General features: G+C 43.4%; 1 protein-coding gene and 1 pseudogene across 1 annotated transcript; both read left to right on the top strand.

The window, feature by feature from the left end:
• The first annotated feature begins 219 nt into the window (after positions 1 to 219).
• On the top strand, positions 220 to 4963 carry LOC120677597 (lysine histidine transporter 1-like). The gene is made up of 8 exons (XM_039958751.1): positions 220 to 382; positions 2532 to 2686; positions 2809 to 3195; positions 3310 to 3703; positions 3897 to 4002; positions 4092 to 4183; positions 4354 to 4422; positions 4540 to 4963. The coding sequence occupies exons 1-8, from the start codon at positions 344 to 346 to the stop codon at positions 4636 to 4638; spliced, it is 1341 nt and encodes a 446-aa protein (XP_039814685.1). The 5' UTR covers positions 220 to 343; the 3' UTR covers positions 4639 to 4963.
• Positions 4964 to 10120: 5157 nt separating this feature from the next.
• Positions 10121 to 13251, top strand: LOC120677598 (annotated as a pseudogene).
• Positions 13252 to 17495: the final 4244 nt, after the last annotated feature.

Below are 17495 nucleotides of genomic sequence, written 5' to 3' on the forward strand. Positions count from 1 at the left end.
TGAGCTGGCCAAGCTCCTTCCCATTGTTGACTCACTGACCGGGGGCCATCCTCACCATCCGATCGGACGTCGGCAAATAGAGTTGCCCAAAATCCCACGTTTGCGGCGCCAGGAACGCCCGGCTTCGCGCTGGAGTCAACGGTCAGCTCCCCCCCCCCCGGGGGGGGGGGGGGGGGGGGGGCGTTCACAGACACAGTGCGGCGCAGCGGCGATTGGCTCCTTTCCCGTTCTTCCTCTTGGCTCTATAAAGGAGACCGAGCCGGCCGCCCCCTTCGTCTCCCTGTCCCAATTCCTCCATTGTTGACGACTGCGTGACGCCGAGGAGGCAGCCCGAACGCCGGCCATGGGGACGCAGCCGCCGGAGAACCACTCCACTGCAAAGGTACCCTCCCTGCGTTCACCAGCAGACACCTTACCACCCCTCTGTCTGTCCCCTGGTTATCTCTTGTTTCCTGAACCTGATCCTTTTTCTTGCCTGCGGCCATGGCGTCTCCCTTTTTCATTTCCGTCGACCCTTCTTGACTTATCCAAACAAGAACGCACGGCTGGAATTCACAGCATTTCTCAGAACCATCTGCAACGCATACACCTTTATTCCAGATATTTGGCGATTTCTTTTCGATATTTAGAGGTATCTTTTCTTTGTGAGAAGCAAGAAAGAAAAAGAAGAGAGTCGAGAGCTGTCGAGTTGCGAGGAGCATGGAGTTCGAGAGACGCCATGAAAAAGTGGTCTAGTTTAGATTCAGATTCAGATACCTTTGCACGGGAGGAAAAAAAGTGGCCTTTTGTGCGCCTTTCGCATGCCGGATTCCTTCCTCCGGTGGCATCAACTCAAGGCCCCCACATAGCCCCCCCTAGTGAAGAGCATCTGCCCTGCCCATGCTTGTTCATCTGATACATGTGAAACTGCTTTTTCCATCCTCTTTTTACTTATTTCCTCTCGTAAAAAGAAACAAAGAAACGAAAGAAAGAACACGGATGGAGTATCTATTAAATACCGGATTCATAGGATCGGCGTGAATTCTGATGCTTTGCGTTAATTGCAGAATTTCCTCCTTATCCTTTTAAAAGATTATTAGCTGTTTCCTCTCTGTAATATTAATTACCCTGTTCTTGAGCTGTAATATTAATTCCCTTTTTACTCCGTCAATTACCTGCAATATCTTCTACCAGAAATTTATTTTAGTCTTCAAGCAAAAACAAAATGAACTGTAAAGTGAGAGTTGAAGTCTCAGTGTTTGGCTGTCCTTGTCATATGGTCCACACGCTGGCCTTGATCCCTTGACAATGAACCCATCTTTTTACTATCTTCAGTAGACTGTTTCTCCTCCAGTCCTCCCTGTTTGCTTCGCTCTCGTGTCCAAGGCCGGCAATTTCTTTCACTTTTGGAATTCCCAACCAAAACTCTTGTCCTTCTAGTTTGTTTGCACGGTAGATGGCCCATCTCTTGTCACTCATATTGTCTCTTTCTCTAGCCTACCATTCAAGCAAGCTGGAACCTACCGGTTGGGACTGTATGGTTCTCTCAGGAATTTCAAAGGAAACCATGTACATTCAGATAACGGTGTAGGGAGACAGGATGCGTGTTTCCCGTCCTATGGAATTCTAACAGGTCCAATAGGGTTCAAACTCGAGTAGTATTAAACTCTGTCGCTCTGCATCCACGAAAGATATCGCGATTATCGAGGGGTCAAGGATGATTGATTATCCATGACGTCCCCTGAATAGATTACATGATCGTCACAAGCTCCAAGAACAAGTTGTGTTAAGTATCCGGTTTGGAGTAGGTCTACATGCAAGATGTTAAGCAGGTCCTTGCTTTGGTGTCTTGTTTAAAACACAACTTGGTAATCTAAGCCTGATTTGTGTCTTGTTCAGAAGATACTTTGTGCCTGATTTTGTATGCAAAAAACAGGAGTTGTTAGGTAACACGCTTGATAGAAAAATTAAAAACCTTGTCATGAGGTGACCATGATAAGCATCTGGTGATCTTGACTTCAGCAACTAGGCCATGTGACTAGTCAACTGCTGAGAAGAAAAAGAAATCACTAGTAGTTGATCTCACTCAACGTTCAAATTTCAAACATGCACTTTATTCGAGTTGATAATTCCTGCCATTGTGGACCTATTTTTTTAATAATGGAAACTTATTTCGAGATGAAATATTGGTCTGGACTACTGTGCATCTGATTGTTCAAATGGGCTGGTTTTCTGCATATTATTGCCATGTAAAATTTACTTGTTTACAAATATTGCTAACTATTACTGTTCTGCAAAGTGTAAATAAAATTAAATTGCTCATGTTCTTGATTAGTCATATATCAAGAAGTATTAAATAAACTGAACAATCTTTGCATGGATAGTCAAATATCTCTGTTAGCAATATCTATTTATCTACTTGCCTGTAACCTTGTTCTTGTGAAGTATTATCATTTCTTTCGTTGTGCTATGCGTGTGATCATCCAAGATCTGCAGGTTGTCAACCCCTAATGGCTGTGCCAGCTAACAACAACAATCACAAAAACTTGCAGGATGAGAGGAGCGCAAGGGAGAAGGCGATCGACGACTGGCTCCCGATCACCTCATCAAGGAATGCCAAGTGGTGGTACTCTGCCTTTCACAATGTCACTGCCATGGTTGGTGCTGGTGTGCTCAGCCTTCCATATGCCATGTCAGAGCTTGGCTGGTACGTGTGTGCCATCTTGCTGCCATGGCAGTCACTATCAGTTATATGATGATCAATTCAGCCATCTTATTGATTTATCACAAAGACTTCTCTGCTTGATTTATCAATTTAACAATTTGCAGGGGTCCTGGCATCGCAGTGCTGATCATATCATGGGTCGTCACTCTGTACACGCTTTGGCAGATGGTGGAGATGCACGAGATGGTGCCAGGCAAGCGGTTCGATCGGTACCATGAGCTTGGTCAGCATGCATTTGGCGAGAAGCTGGGGCTCTGGATTGTTGTGCCGCAGCAGCTCATCGTCGAGGTGGGCGTCAACATCGTGTACATGGTCACTGGAGGCAAATCCCTGAAGAAGTTCCACGATGTGATCTGCGATGGCAAGTGCAAAGACATCAAACTCACCTACTTCATCATGATCTTTGCCTCTGTCCACTTCGTGCTATCCCAGCTCCCCAACTTTAATTCCATCTCCGGTGTCTCCCTCGCTGCTGCCGTCATGTCGCTCAGGTACCACTTAACTCTGTCCTTGCCTCAGTAACTCTACTGTACTGTAGAAAATTCAGCAACTTGCTGAAAATCCATGTATAGCCGAGCGATCACTGACATGGATACTCATGGCAGTTACTCAACAATTGCTTGGGGTGCATCGGTGGACAAGGGTAAGCTTCAGGATGTGGACTACCACCTGCGCGCGACGACGACGCCGGGGAAGGTGTTTGGCTTCTTCGGTGCATTGGGCGATGTGGCATTTGCATATGCGGGGCACAATGTGGTTCTAGAGATCCAGGCCACCATCCCTTCGACACCAGAGAAGCCGTCTAAGAAACCTATGTGGAAGGGAGTTATTGTCGCCTATATCGTGGTGGCACTCTGCTACTTCCCTGTTGCACTCATCGGCTATTGGGCTTTCGGCAACAAAGTGGATGACAACATCCTCATCACCCTCAACAATCCAAAGTGGCTCATCGCCCTCGCCAACATGATGGTCGTGATCCATGTTATCGGGAGCTACCAGGTACATACTCCCACCTCTGTTCCTTTTCTTATGCTTTAACCATGGGGATCAGAATGTTGCTAAACTTGGACCAGTATGTTGAAAATTGATCAAGATGGATATGACAAAATTTTGAAACCATGTCGTTGAACTCATCATTACAGTTTTTGTAAATTGTCATGATCTAAACTGGACACCGGATGTTTTGATGCAGATCTATGCGATGCCGGTGTTTGATATGATAGAGACTGTGCTGGTGAAGAAGCTGGGTTTCCCTCCTGGCCTGACACTACGTTTGATTTCCCGGACTGTTTATGTTGGTAATGCCCATTTCTGAAATCAACATCTCTCAACAAAACTGGTGCATCAAGCTGAACAAAACAGATCTAACGTGATGCAACTTGTGCAGCTTTGACAATGTTCATAGCCATCACCTTCCCCTTCTTTGGTGGATTGCTCGGTTTCTTTGGTGGATTCGCCTTCGCGCCGACAACATATTTTGTAAGCTCTCATCAATCCATCTATGCATTTCATTTCCATCTTTGAGTTCTTGCAATACCATAACTTGTAAATACATTCTGTATCCCCAAAACAAATGCTGCTACACAATTGAAGTATATTCCTAGTAATAATAACTTGAGAGCTGACCAACTTGTGCTTGTTCCTTCCAGCTTCCCTGCATCATGTGGCTTGCAATCTACAAGCCCAAAACGTTCAGTCTCTCATGGTTCACCAACTGGGTAAGCACTAACTACATACATCCATCCATCATCTTCGTTCTTTCAGCAATAGAATGCCTCTCTGCTTAACCTTTCCTCCTACAGTAAATAAACCTCTGTTCTCTATTTTTTCACCAGATCTGCATTATTCTTGGGGTGCTTCTGATGATTCTATCGCCAATTGGAGGACTCCGGCAAATAATAATGGATGCTAAAACATACAAATTCTACTCGTAAACAACTAGCAGTCATCGTCGTCCGACTTGTAAACAGCATCGACGAGTTTTTGTTGCGTCAAACAGAAAAGGTCCTGGGAAGAGTACCAGAAGTTGGTTACAATGTTGGGTTATTAGTTATATATACATACTTGTTTCTGAACATTCCAAGGGTGAACGTTGTGTGTGTCTGTGCATAAGAGAATTAATGCTGGTGGTTGTTCTAGATGTTGGCGGTTTAATTCACTGTGGTTTGTAGTTTGGACTTTGAAAGTGGCTAGAGTATGATGCTTGGTGAACTCTAAAAAGCATAATATTTGGAATTTGAGCGGTTCATTCATTCTTAACTTCTCCTACAGCGCAACCTTCTTTCTTTGTCAAGAAGATAATTGTGCTCTTTTTTTTCTCAATTACAAGGACGGCACACATATGCACACGACATGAACGAACACAAGTTAATCACTGCTGATGGAAGCAATCCTGGGTTTGTAAATCGTAGGCATCAGAGATAAAATTAAACTGTGTTCCTTTCATTTATGGATATCACAAATACAAAGTGTGGTATAATTATAAATGAGAATGGTTGCTGTACACTGTGTATGTATATTGGAGGGGAGACAATGTTGGGCTAGGTTCATAGCAAACAGTATACTCCCTGGAATACCTAATGATGGAATGATTAATCTCTAAGATGATATTGTTGTATCTATGTGCTTCTTACATAATTCATAAAGGGGAAACCCCCAAATTGCCCCTCTCATGTATGGCCGAAGTCCGGATCAGATAACTCAACCATTTTGTGTTTCATTTACTCTCACATGCATCTTTGTTAATCGGTCTAATTTACCCCTCATTGAGATTTGTATTTATTGAGATAAATTTTGCTAGGTGACAATGAACACCAAAATTTGTGTAAAATATATTATGAATTATTATTATTATTATTTTGATAGGCTAGAACATATAATAAATTAATCTTTGGGATACAAAATTTTATGCAAAATAATGAAAATTCCAATTAAAATTTGATTTTTAGGAGAATTAAAATTTGATTATAATTCGATTTTCAAATATTTGGCTTACACACTTGAAATCATGTGGGTAGATAAGCCTGGGAAGATAATACCATAAAATTTTGAATTTTTGTAAATGTATCTTATTATGAAGTGATTGAACCCATGTGTTACTTCAATTTTCTCCTGAAAAATTTTAAATACTTTGAACCTGAGGGATTAGTATACTACCTATCTTTCAAAATACTAAAAAAGTTAGCCAAAATTAATAGAATTATATTCCCTCAAGAACAAGTAATGGTTAAGGGTATGTTTACGTTGGCAAAGCTCTAGCTCCAAGATTTTATTCCTAGCTCCATGAGGTCATAGCGAGGGTACATTAGAAGTGTGATGACAAGCTATTTTTTTTATCTCTTTTAGATTTAAGAAATCTTAAACAACTTTATATTAGCCTTCAAGCTTCACATCTGGGTTGGAGTAGGGTACACAGTACCCTGCGAATCCGATAAAACTTTGGGTGGTGGAGGGGATTGTGAAATCAAAGATGGCAGAAGGTCACCGAGATCTTTGCTTCTCCATTCTCTAATCTCTATTGAGGATTCCAAACAGGATTACCAAAAGCTATCCCATCACACTTCTTCAAAAGGTGGCAGAGAGGCATGCCATTACGACAATGCTGAACGCAATCATTCACATATAGCTTTGGAAGTGCTTTGTCGCTACCAATTTATTATCCCAACAACTTCTTCAAATTAATGAAATGCAAAAAATGACACTGTAAAAAATGGGGGCCTTGTTTGGTACCTAGAAATTTTTTTGTATAATTTATGTTGTTTCTTAATAAAATTACATTTTAAATTGATTTTCTTCTGCAAAAGTTAACATCTAAGGAGCAACCAGTTCCCTAGAGGCTCTAGTAGAGTTTTTGTACTACTCCCTCCGTGCTAGAATATAGCTATATTTAGGTTTATCCAAAGTAAAAAAAAATTCATCTTTAACCATCGATATCTTTAAAAGTAATTAATTTTAAATTGAAAAGTTGTATGTTATGATAGTTGGTTTCACAGTAAATTAACTAATATTATTTTTATGTTGTCAATCTTTATTTTTTTACTATCCATAGTCAAAGTTTAAAAGGTTTGCCTTAGGAAAACCTAAAGTAGCTATACTCTACACTGGGACAGAGGGAGTAGGCCATAATGAACATGGTGGCATGTTGGTGCACTGGTGCCTAGTTTGGGCTGGTTATGCAGTTCATTTCGAGCTATGGAGGGTACAAATGGCAATGGCAAAAATGGTGGTAGTGGTTCTCCATTGGTTTGCACATTCTTACCTTCAGAGCTATATATATAGAGAAGATGTAGAGTATGGATGGAAGCCACTAAGATGAAAATAGGCTGAGACAATAGTTCAATGACTCAGCTTGGGGGTTGCAACTCTCAATAAGGGCTCCTTGCTAATTACTTCCCTCTGGTCATGAATAATCGAAGTTTTGGATGAGGTTACTCAAACTCTTGAAATTTGATTGTCAATGGTTCCAAAATATTTTGTTTAGAAACATGAAAACCTAAGATTTATAAGTCCTTAACAATCAGTGAAAGCCAAAAGAGGACACATTACACAATAGGGCCGCAGTTCGAAAGATGGAATTTTATTAAGTCTAATTTCTTTTTCTATAAAAGTTTTATATTTCAGGCAATTTTGTTTGCTGCTGTGAAAGTAGACACATGCAAGGACCAGTTCCCTTGAGGTTCTAGCAGAATAATTGCAGCAAAGCATCTTGAGCTGGGTCACATGCGTGGTGCCTAGTATACGGCCGGGCCAGAGTTATGCAGTTCAGTTTGGAGCTACTTACAAATGGCCGGAGTGAGTAGAAATACGGTGATGCCAAAAATAGTAATGGCTATCAGATGGAGGCGTGGTTCGCATGTTCACCTCTTGTGTTCACATCCATTTCTGAGTTTATATGGGAACAAACAATGTGAATTAACTGATTTCTTATTTTGGTTTGAGTCCTTGACCGGATACGATGGCCACGATCAATTACAAATACTATGTCCGTCCCAAAATATAACAACTTTTTGACTTTTCCAAGTCAAATATTTTGATCTTTGACCAATAGTATTTTCAAAAATAATCTTTTAAATAGAAAAAATTATGTGTTGTGATAGTTGGTTTCATTATGAATAAACTGATATCATTTTTATATTGTCAATCTTTATATTCTTTTTACTATCTACAGTTAAAGATGAAAAGATTTGACTTTGAAAGTCAAAAGGTTATTATATTTTGGGACGGAGGGAGGTGTAGTATTGATTCAATTCTTGCATCATCTGCTATCGTCAGAACAAACACGAATTGATCAAGCTACATCCACATTTTCTATCTCATTAGCGACTAATTTTGTCCGTAATTATTTGGCAGTACTGTACATGACTTGGCTGAAAAAAATCGCCACTGTGCACTCTAAACCTTAATCCATCTATGGGCAGCTGAATCGATCCATTGAGCGAATGGCGCGGTGAAAATACAAGTCCTTACTTTGAGCAGCTGGCACATGAAAGACCGGATCGGGTGCTCTAGCCTAAGAGAAGGAGGGGATGGATTAGGCAATTTAAAATCTTAACCTATGTCTCCAACTAAATTACACAATATTAAACTAAAACATGATATCTATATGTGCATCTAAGGTTATTCTAGTGTGAAACCCCTATCCTAAAAGAATTTAGCAATCTATAGACTTTCCTATCAAAAAACTACTCTATGAAAGTAAAAAACATACAAGAATTGCTAGTATGAAAAGCGAAAACGTAAAAAGCGGGATAGGAAGAAGCAAACTCTTGACGCGGGTGTTTATCCTGTGGTTCGGTTAGCCACAAAGGCACTCCTACATCCACGTTGTTGAAGCATTCACTAAGAGTATCGCTTCTCAGCAATCAAGTCTCTCCCGTGAACTCAATCATGGTCACCTTGATCCCGAAATCTACTAAGGAGCTTCTCCACAAAGGATGGGGGTCTCCACGTCCCCCGAACAAGATTGTCCACGCCGCTCCACACCAAGTCGGAGAGTCGTTGACGTTGCCGGCGAGCCACAAAGCACCAAGGGGCCGGCGCTCCAAGATATCTTCTTTGGTTCACAAGAGAACCACAACACAAATGCACAAAGTCTTGCTTGTTCACTCTCTAAAGAGCTAATCTAGCACTAACACTCTCAAATGTGTGCTAATGACTAAAAATATGGTCAATAAGCACTTGAATGGCTTGGAGATGTTCTTGGGTGTGTTTGAGGTTTGTAGCAACTCCAGCAAGCTTCAAATGGCCGGGGGAGTCCATATATATAGGCCACCAAGTAAAGAGAGCCGTTGGGAGCCGCTACCCAACTTTCTGCGTGGCATCGGATAGACCGACGGTAGGGCACCGGATCATCCGGTCACTCTGCGCCCTAAGGTAGCCGTTGGGTCTTCTGACACGTGACGTAAGAGGCACCAGATAAACCGATGGGGTGGCATCGATTCATCCAGTGTGCGTCGGATCATCCGGTGCTAAAGGCATCTTCGGCTGGCTGCTGACGTCATTGCTCCGACGCAATGTTCCGGTGCTCGTCGGATCATCCGGTGCTGAAGACTTCGTTTTAACGCGCTTGACATGCTCTCTGGTACATCCTTCGGTGATTACTCCGACGCTCCAACTTGGCATCGTCGGATCATCCGGTGCCACTTGGCTTTTCTCCCACAAGTGCAGCAAATTGCACCGACGCCTACGCGTCGGTTTATCCGGTGCTAACCGGATACTCCGGTGACCCTGCATCGGATCATCCGGTGCCACTGGTTTTTGCAGAACTCGTCCATTTTAATCTTTCTTTGAGTTCTTTCTTCGTGTTTTGCTTTGCTTGACCTTTTTCTTCATTCCTGGGATCTATAATTGTTCACTTGACAAAATCATTAGTCCCATTGATTGTGTTGTTACTGAATCACAAAAATCACAAAACAATGGCCTAATACGATGTACTACACCAAACAAACGTGTGTGATTAAGGTTGGAGAACTGATGAGTTATTCAATGCATGGCATTTGTGCTTGCACGGCCGATTCTCGCTAAACAAAATTATCGAGACAACAAGTCCATGCTCATGCACACCTAAAACACGTCTATGTTCATGCAAACCTAAAACGTGTACGAGTCCAAATGCAGAGAGCCCAACAGAAGTCACTAGCTAGCTAGCCCAACAGAATCCAGTCATTCACCATTTCTTGCTGCGCTGGAGTCAAAGGTGAATTGAACCACCCGGCCGCGTTGACAGTGCAGGGGTCGAGGCTTCCTTCCATTCCAGCTCTACCTATAAAAGGATCGCGGAGATGAGCCGGCGGGCCTCTGCCGCTTGGTATTCCTCCCATCGTCGTCTCCCGTCAGCCTCTCGATCTCTTCCTCGCTCCGGTGCTAAAGAGCGAGGCAGCAAAGACTGACGCCGAGGAGGGCGCCGGGACGACGGCCATGGGGACGCGAGCACCGGAGAACCATTCTCCCACAAAGGTACGTGCACCGTCTCTCTCTCTCTCTCTCTCTCTCTCTCTCTCTCTCTCTCTCTCTCTCTCTCTCTCTCTCTCTCTCTGGATATCTTGTTTTGCCGGCCATGGCCGCATCTTCTTGTTCATCTCGATCGGTCGAACTTTGTTTACCACGATAAGGACGCAAAACTGCATTCATCAACGTTTCCTGGAAAAGCTTTCTTTGCAATGCAGATATCCTTATTTCAAAGATTTTGAGGAAAAGAAACAAAACTCACTCTAGGATTGTCTCTCTTTGCCCATACTTGTTCTTCTGATACATGCGAAACCATCCCTTTAATCTTCCTTTTCCTTATTCTCTCTGTCTTTTTTTCTTAAGTAAAAATGTGAGAACATACACCTGATTCATAGGATCGGTGGGATAGTTTCCCTTAATTGCGAGATTTTCCTTTTTTGTGAATAAAGAATTACTTAATTAGCTGTTACCACCCAGTCTTGACTCTTGAGACGCAATATGAATTTCCTTACTGTTACTTGCCATAACTTTTACAGCGTCTTAATTATATATCGTTGCCATCCTCCAAATCTCCGGCAATTCACTCTTGATTTACATATATAAATTTTTAACTAACGAGATGAAAAGAAATTGGCACTAGTTTTCATCTCACTTAACATTCAAAATTCAAATATGCACTTTGATCCTGCTATTGGCCTGCCCGAATAAAATTGTTACTGAAGTTTTACTGCTATATATGTGTGAAACAGAAAAATCGAAACATATATCTCGGTTTTGTTAGCGGCATCTTCACCTTATTCTTGTCCAGTGTTGTTTGATCCTTCGGTATTTTGCGTGTGATCAACCAAAAGCTTGTCCATTTCAAAAAAAAAAAACTTGTCTAGCATGGCCATGCCAGATAACAATGACAAAAACTTGCAGGATGAGAGGAGTGCTGGTGAGAAGGCGATCGACGACTGGCTCCCAATCACCTCATCTAGGAACGCCAAGTGGTGGTACTCTGCGTTCCACAATGTGACCGCCATGGTTGGTGCCGGCGTGCTGAGCCTTCCTTACGCCATGTCTGAGCTCGGCTGGTACGTGTGTGGTCTTGCTACAATGGCAATCACCATCACTTGCCTGATGATCAATGTACTGCCACATTCGTCATAAAGACTAATCTTTTCATTATGATTTTTTCCATCACAATTTACAGGGGACCCGGCACTGCGGTGCTGATATTGTCGTGGATCATCACCTTGTACACGATGTGGCAGATGGTGGAGATGCACGAGATGGTGCCAGGGAAGCGGTTCGACCGGTACCATGAGCTCGGGCAGCACGCGTTTGGTCAGAAGCTGGGGCTGTGGATCGTTGTGCCGCAGCAGCTCATCGTCGAGGTCGGTGGGGACATCGTCTTCATGGTCACTGGAGGCAAGTCACTGAAGAAGTTCCATGACGTGATCTGCGACAACAAGTGCAAGGACATCAAGCTCACATACTTCATCATGATCTTTGCCTCTTGCCAGTTGCCACTTCGTCCTCTCCCAGCTCCCCAACTTCAACTCCATCTCCGGCATCTCCCTCGCGGCTGCTGTCATGTCACAAAGGTACCATTTCAATTACCCCACTTCAGTGTAACAAATCTGACATTTTCCTGAAGACATCGTGTAGCTGGAAATGATCACTTACATGACTACTTATGGCAGTTACTCAACAATTGCTTGGGGAGCATCGATACATAAGGGGAAGTTGCCGAATGTGGACTACCAAGTTCCGGCGATAACGACACCAGAGAAGGTGTTCAACTTCTTTGGGGCATTGGGGGATGTGGCATTCGCATATGCGGGGCACAATGTGGTGCTTGAGATCCAGGCCACCATTCCATCGACACCGGAGAATCCGTCCAAGAAACCCATGTGGAGGGGCGTCGTTGTTGCCTACATCATGGTTGCAATCTGCTACTTCCCTGTCTCGTTCATTGGATATTGGGCCTTTGGCAACCAAGTCGATGACAACATCCTCATCACCCTCAACAAGCCGAAGTGGCTCATCGCCCTTGCCAACATGATGGTTGTTATCCATGTCATTGGCAGCTACCAGGTACATGCATACTAGGGAGTAGGGACATCCATGTAACAGCTAGAGCGTTTCTTTTGTGGTGATTGAGTTATTGTCTTCAGAATCTCCTCTGTCGCTCTCTGTTATAGGCATGCATGCAGCTCCTCATGTCAGTCGTCTCTTCCATGTAACACTGGTGCATGGAACTAAACTTCTTACCATCTCTGAACTAAATGTTCTTGTTGCAGATTTTTGCGATGCCAGTGTTTGACATGATAGAGACGATCCTGGTGACGAAACTGCGTTTCCCTCCGGGTCTTGTGCTTCGTTTAATTGCCCGGACCACATATGTTGGTAATGTTGCCTTCTGAAATCTGAACTGAAATTCTCAGTATAAACTCTAAAGCTCTGCTCAACAAATAGATATTCCCCACTGATTAAACTATGGGTGTGTCGACTTCTGCAGCCTTCACAACATTTGTAGCCATCACCATCCCCTTCTTTGGTGGATTGCTTGGTTTCTTTGGTGGATTCGCCTTTGCACCGACAACATATTTTGTAAGCTCCCATTGATCCACATTTCCAGCATATTTTGAGAATATCATAGAACGTGCAACTGAATTGTGTATTCCAAACACAAAAGTTGCACTATGTAGTGTACTATAACTCCCCATCAAGTCATAGTAATTTGTCTGTGACCTTATAAAATCACTCTTGTTTCTGCAAGCTTCCCTGCATCATGTGGCTTGCAATCTACAAGCCCAAAAGGTTTAGCCTCTCGTGGTTCACCAACTGGGTAAGAAACTTTTGCAAACCAATCCTTTCCTTTCTTTCCGCAACAGAATGTCGCTGATTGGCCATTACTTAATTATCTATTTCTCCATGTTTTCAGGTCTGCATTGTTCTTGGAGTGATCCTGATGATCCTGGCACCGATTGGAGCACTCCGGCAGATCATCTTATCTGCCAAGACATACCGATTCTACTCATAAACTATCTTCTGACTTGTCAACATTCAAGAACTCCATCACAGTCTCTACTACTAAAAGTTGCTAGTTGTCCCAAATAGAAAAGGAAAGGCTCCTATAGAACCAAACCTTGTTTAGAAGCATGTTGTGAGTTTTCACTTATGGATCACATCAAAGGGTACACAGAGGGTTAATCATCTACATTACCTTTTCGCTATATTCAAGGGTGAACTTAGCTGTGTGTGTGTGTGAGAGAGAGAGAGAGAGAGTTTTATAATATTTTCCCTCTTGGTTAAGTCTTTTTTATTGCAGTGGTTTTTCTTAGAACTTGTACAGCCTAAAAGGTCACTAGAGGAGAAGAATATGAGCCGTCAACCTTTGTTTCACAACTATGCCGTTGCACTTTATTCGTTAAGAGAAGAAGTTTACATGTTAAGCAGGCAGTTTTATGCAGAGGATAGCGTAGCAAAAAAAAAACTTGGTTTATTGAACAAAGGAATGTTAGCGACCTGACCTGATCTAAAAGCCCGAACAAATTCCGACAATAGGGAATATCCTGTCTGGACCCAGACCAAAGCCTCCTCTATTATTGCTGCTGTGACAAGGGGTGCTGCCAATGTCTGAGTACCCCTAATTACACCCCAACAAACTGTGTAACAACCAAATTGGACATGCATCTCGACCGGCAGGAAGCACAAAAGCACCCTAAAATATGCCAATATGGTGAGGGCTGAATATTTTGGTGAGATTTCGGTGATGGCTGAATCTTCTAGTGTAGTTGAAGCAGCAGCGACCAAAACACACACACACACACACACACACTGAAGATTGGATAAACCGTTGTGCAGGCTGGATGCACATGTGCACCAAATGAATAGCAGCTAGGCAAGAACTAGCAATAAAGGTCAGATGATCCGAAGTTGCATGAACAAATGTAAGGTTGTGTAACGAGATTTTCAAGAAATGGTAAGAAAAAAGCCTTGACCAATCAACTCTAAATTTATGAAATTTAAATCGTAGTCTCAAAAAGAATGGTGATTCCCTAGCTAGGTGTTGCATTAAAAAGGATCAACATCTGGTCACCGATTTCACAGACTATGGTGATCCATCGAAAACAAGAGATTCACTACCTAGAAATGGGAGTACATATTTGGAAAAACTCCAAATTGGTCCCGTTTAGGTACAGAAAATTTTTGGGCACTTTTACAATATTAGTTAGGAGTATTAAACATAAATTAATTATAAAACTAATTACACGGATGGACAGGAAATTGCGAGATGAATCTATTAGTTTTGCCCATCGAGCTTGGGTGGCCCCCTACTCCCCGGGGTCATTTCTCTAGGTTGTTAGACCCTAAAAAGAGAGTTTATGCTCTGATACCAATTGAAAGGATCGTGGCCCAAGAAGGGGGGATGAATTGAGACTTTTTTTAAAATTTTACCGAGTCCTTAACCTACTACTAGTGTTGCCCAAGCCTATAGTTCAAAGACCTAAAGTCTAGAGCACACTAACATGATGAAACTAAGTAGGTAAGCACACTAACAAAGCCATTTTCCTAGGATGATCAAACTATCATGCAAAGACTAGCCCAAGAGAAACAAACTACCAAGAGTAAATCCTAGTCTTAAACAAACAAGCAAAGAGCAATAGTTGAAAACACTTAAGTAAATTGCTTGAAAGTAAAAGAGAATGGATAAGAGACAACCGGATTTTTTTTCCGTGGTGTCGAGGAGTTGACGCTCCCCCCTAATCCACGTTGGAGCACCCACAAAGGGTTAAGCTCTCTTGCATCACGAAGAGCAAGTATCCACTAAGAATACACTTTTTCCATCTCCGAAACGGCGAGCTTCAAATCGTGTACAACTTCTTCTTCTTGTGGCTCCCACAAACTCAAAGAGCTCACCAAGAGCCTCCGATCACCAAGACCGTCTAGGTGTCGTCAAACACCAAGAGTAACAAGCTCTAAGCCTTCACTTGACCATCACTTAGTTGGCCCTAAGGTTCTAGCACAATTGCACTCTTCCAATGGATTGAATTCTTGATGAATTTATTGATCTCAAGTTGTGGATGTCTTCTCTCAGCTCATGGAGTGGCCTCATGTGTTCAAGGGTTCAAAAGGCAGTGAAGAGATGTAACACCCGTATTTTCAAATTAGGAACCTAAATGAATTTAATTAGGTTTTCTGTAGGTTCGCTAAGGTTCTATTTATTTTATCTTGAATTTAGAGCATTTATTGCAAGCTTAAATAAATTATTTAGCCATAAAATAAATGTAAGGAAAATAGGTTTGTGCATCTCATGCTGCTTTGCATCTTTATTTGCTTGTTGTTCAACTTAAATTTGAATCCTTGTGTTTGTATTTAAATTGAAAGAGTTTGTTTTGTTTCAGAAAATGAAAAGGGCTTTTCTTTTACTCTTTCCCCGCGGCCCAGAAACCTTTCCCGCGGCCCGTTTTCCTTCCGCCGGCCTTTTCCCCGTTCCTGGCCCAACCGGCCCAGCGCCCCTCCCCTCCCTGTCTCGCTGCCAAGAGGACCCCGCGTGTCGGGCTCGTCCCCGAGCTCGGGTCCGAGCCGGACTCCGCGTCCGACCGGGATCTCCGCGCGTGCCGCCGCGTCCCCCTCGGGCCCGCACGCCCAGGCGCCTCGCCCGCCCCTAGAAAAGCAACGCCGCGCCCCCCTGTAACCCTAAACCGAAGCCGCAGCCGCTGCCTTCGCGAAACCTAGCTCGCGCCGCCATTGCTCTGCCGAGCTCGGAGCCCGCGCCGCCCCGCCGCCCCGCTTCGCCTTCTCGATGACATCACAGCCCCGAAGCTTCGCGCCGAGGTGAGGGAGCTCTCCAGCTCCGTTTTTCCTTCTCTCTCTCTCGCTCTGTTCGCCCGCTTTAGCTCGCCGGCACCGCCGCTCCACCATGCGCCGCCGCAAGCCGCTCCGCTGCCCTAGCGCCCTCCCAAACCCCCCTAATTGAGTTCGCGAACTCGCGAGCTCGCTAACCGTGCAACCCGCGCTCGAGAAGAGCCCCGGATGGCCGTTTTGGCCTACTCCGGCCATCCCGCCGCCGCGCGCCGCCGCTAAGCTCGCCGCCGGCCGTTTACCGCCGCCGCCGTTCGCCCCAAAGAACCCTAGCCGCTGGATCTAAATCGAACGGCCCAGATTAGATCGGATCGCAGTCAACCGATTTAGAAAACGGTCAACCGTGTCGTTTTTGCACATAAGCTCCTTTGTTTGTCCAAAATTAACCCGCCATACTCTGCTGTTGAAAGATATTTATAAAACAACCCCTGTTTTTATGTTTTAGCCCCTGCGTATAAGGTTTAATTACGTTTCAGCCCTTAGATCTTGTTTTAGCCATAACTTTTTCGTTTTAGATCCGTTTTCGATGATCTTTACGCTCATGCGATCGTTGAAACGAGTAGAATAGTTTAGTAATCTCTTTTTGTACTGTTTATGTTGTTTGGTGTACTGTTTCTTATTGTTTGTACTTGTTTGTTTGCATGTGCGTGTGCGATGCGATAGACGATCCGCAGTTCGAGGAGCAGCAGCAAGATCAAGGTTTCAGAGGACCGGACCAGCAGCAGTTTGAGGAAGGCAAGTGGACCTTTGATCATGCTTTTGACCCATGAAATCACCAAATTTATCACATTTACTTTTATGTTCATGCATGTGTCTATAATATGATGGGAACCGAGTTAAGGACATGCCTAGTATTGTTTACCTTATTCCTTGATCAACTTGGGTTTAATTTCATGTTGGGTAGCTATGCTAGCTGCTATACTTTGGGTTATGGTTGGTTAATGATGATACAAATGCTATACATGTTTTATTCCATGTTCATGATGCTTAATGTTGTTAATCAAGAGTATATGATTTAATTGGAACATGGAGAACCACCCAGGAAAACAGTGCAACCACAATACTATATGGCTCTGGTCTTGGCTAAGTAACTAGATGATCTATATGTCGTGCTGGGGCGTTTGATTGGTGGATTATATTTTTGGGTTATCGTGCTTTGAGGAGCGGGTGAAGGAAGCTTCGTCTTCTGAGGTACCGCAGAAAAGGGACCAGTACGTACATATAGTGATTCTTTGGAGAAGCCTCGTAGTGAATCCCTAGCCACTCACCAAAGGAAGTGTTTAAGGGCTTTGCAAACCCGGGCGACATGGGAAACACGAATTGTGGGTAAAGTGTACAACCTCTGCAGAGTGTAAAACTAACCGGTTAGCCGTGCTCACGGTCAAGAGCGGCTTAGACCCTCACATGATAATTGAAGTTGATCTAAATCGATGTTCTAATTTATGGTTATTGTTGTTTATCTTTATATATGCTTATCTTGTGGGTTTAA

This window comes from Panicum virgatum, chromosome 6N (assembly GCF_016808335.1).
Source record: "Panicum virgatum strain AP13 chromosome 6N, P.virgatum_v5, whole genome shotgun sequence".
In the NCBI taxonomy this organism is placed as follows: domain Eukaryota; kingdom Viridiplantae; phylum Streptophyta; class Magnoliopsida; order Poales; family Poaceae; genus Panicum; species Panicum virgatum.

Bases quoted from the DNA above. Each gene is read 5' to 3' on its own strand.
- LOC120677597 (XM_039958751.1), top strand. From the start codon at position 344: ATGGGGACGCAGCCGCCGGAGAACCACTCCACTGCAAAG. The intron at 3,704-3,896 runs GTACATACTCCC...GTTTTGATGCAG, and splicing joins ATGTTATCGGGAGCTACCAG to ATCTATGCGATGCCGGTGTT. The intron at 4,184-4,353 runs GTAAGCTCTCAT...TGTTCCTTCCAG, and splicing joins TCGCGCCGACAACATATTTT to CTTCCCTGCATCATGTGGCT.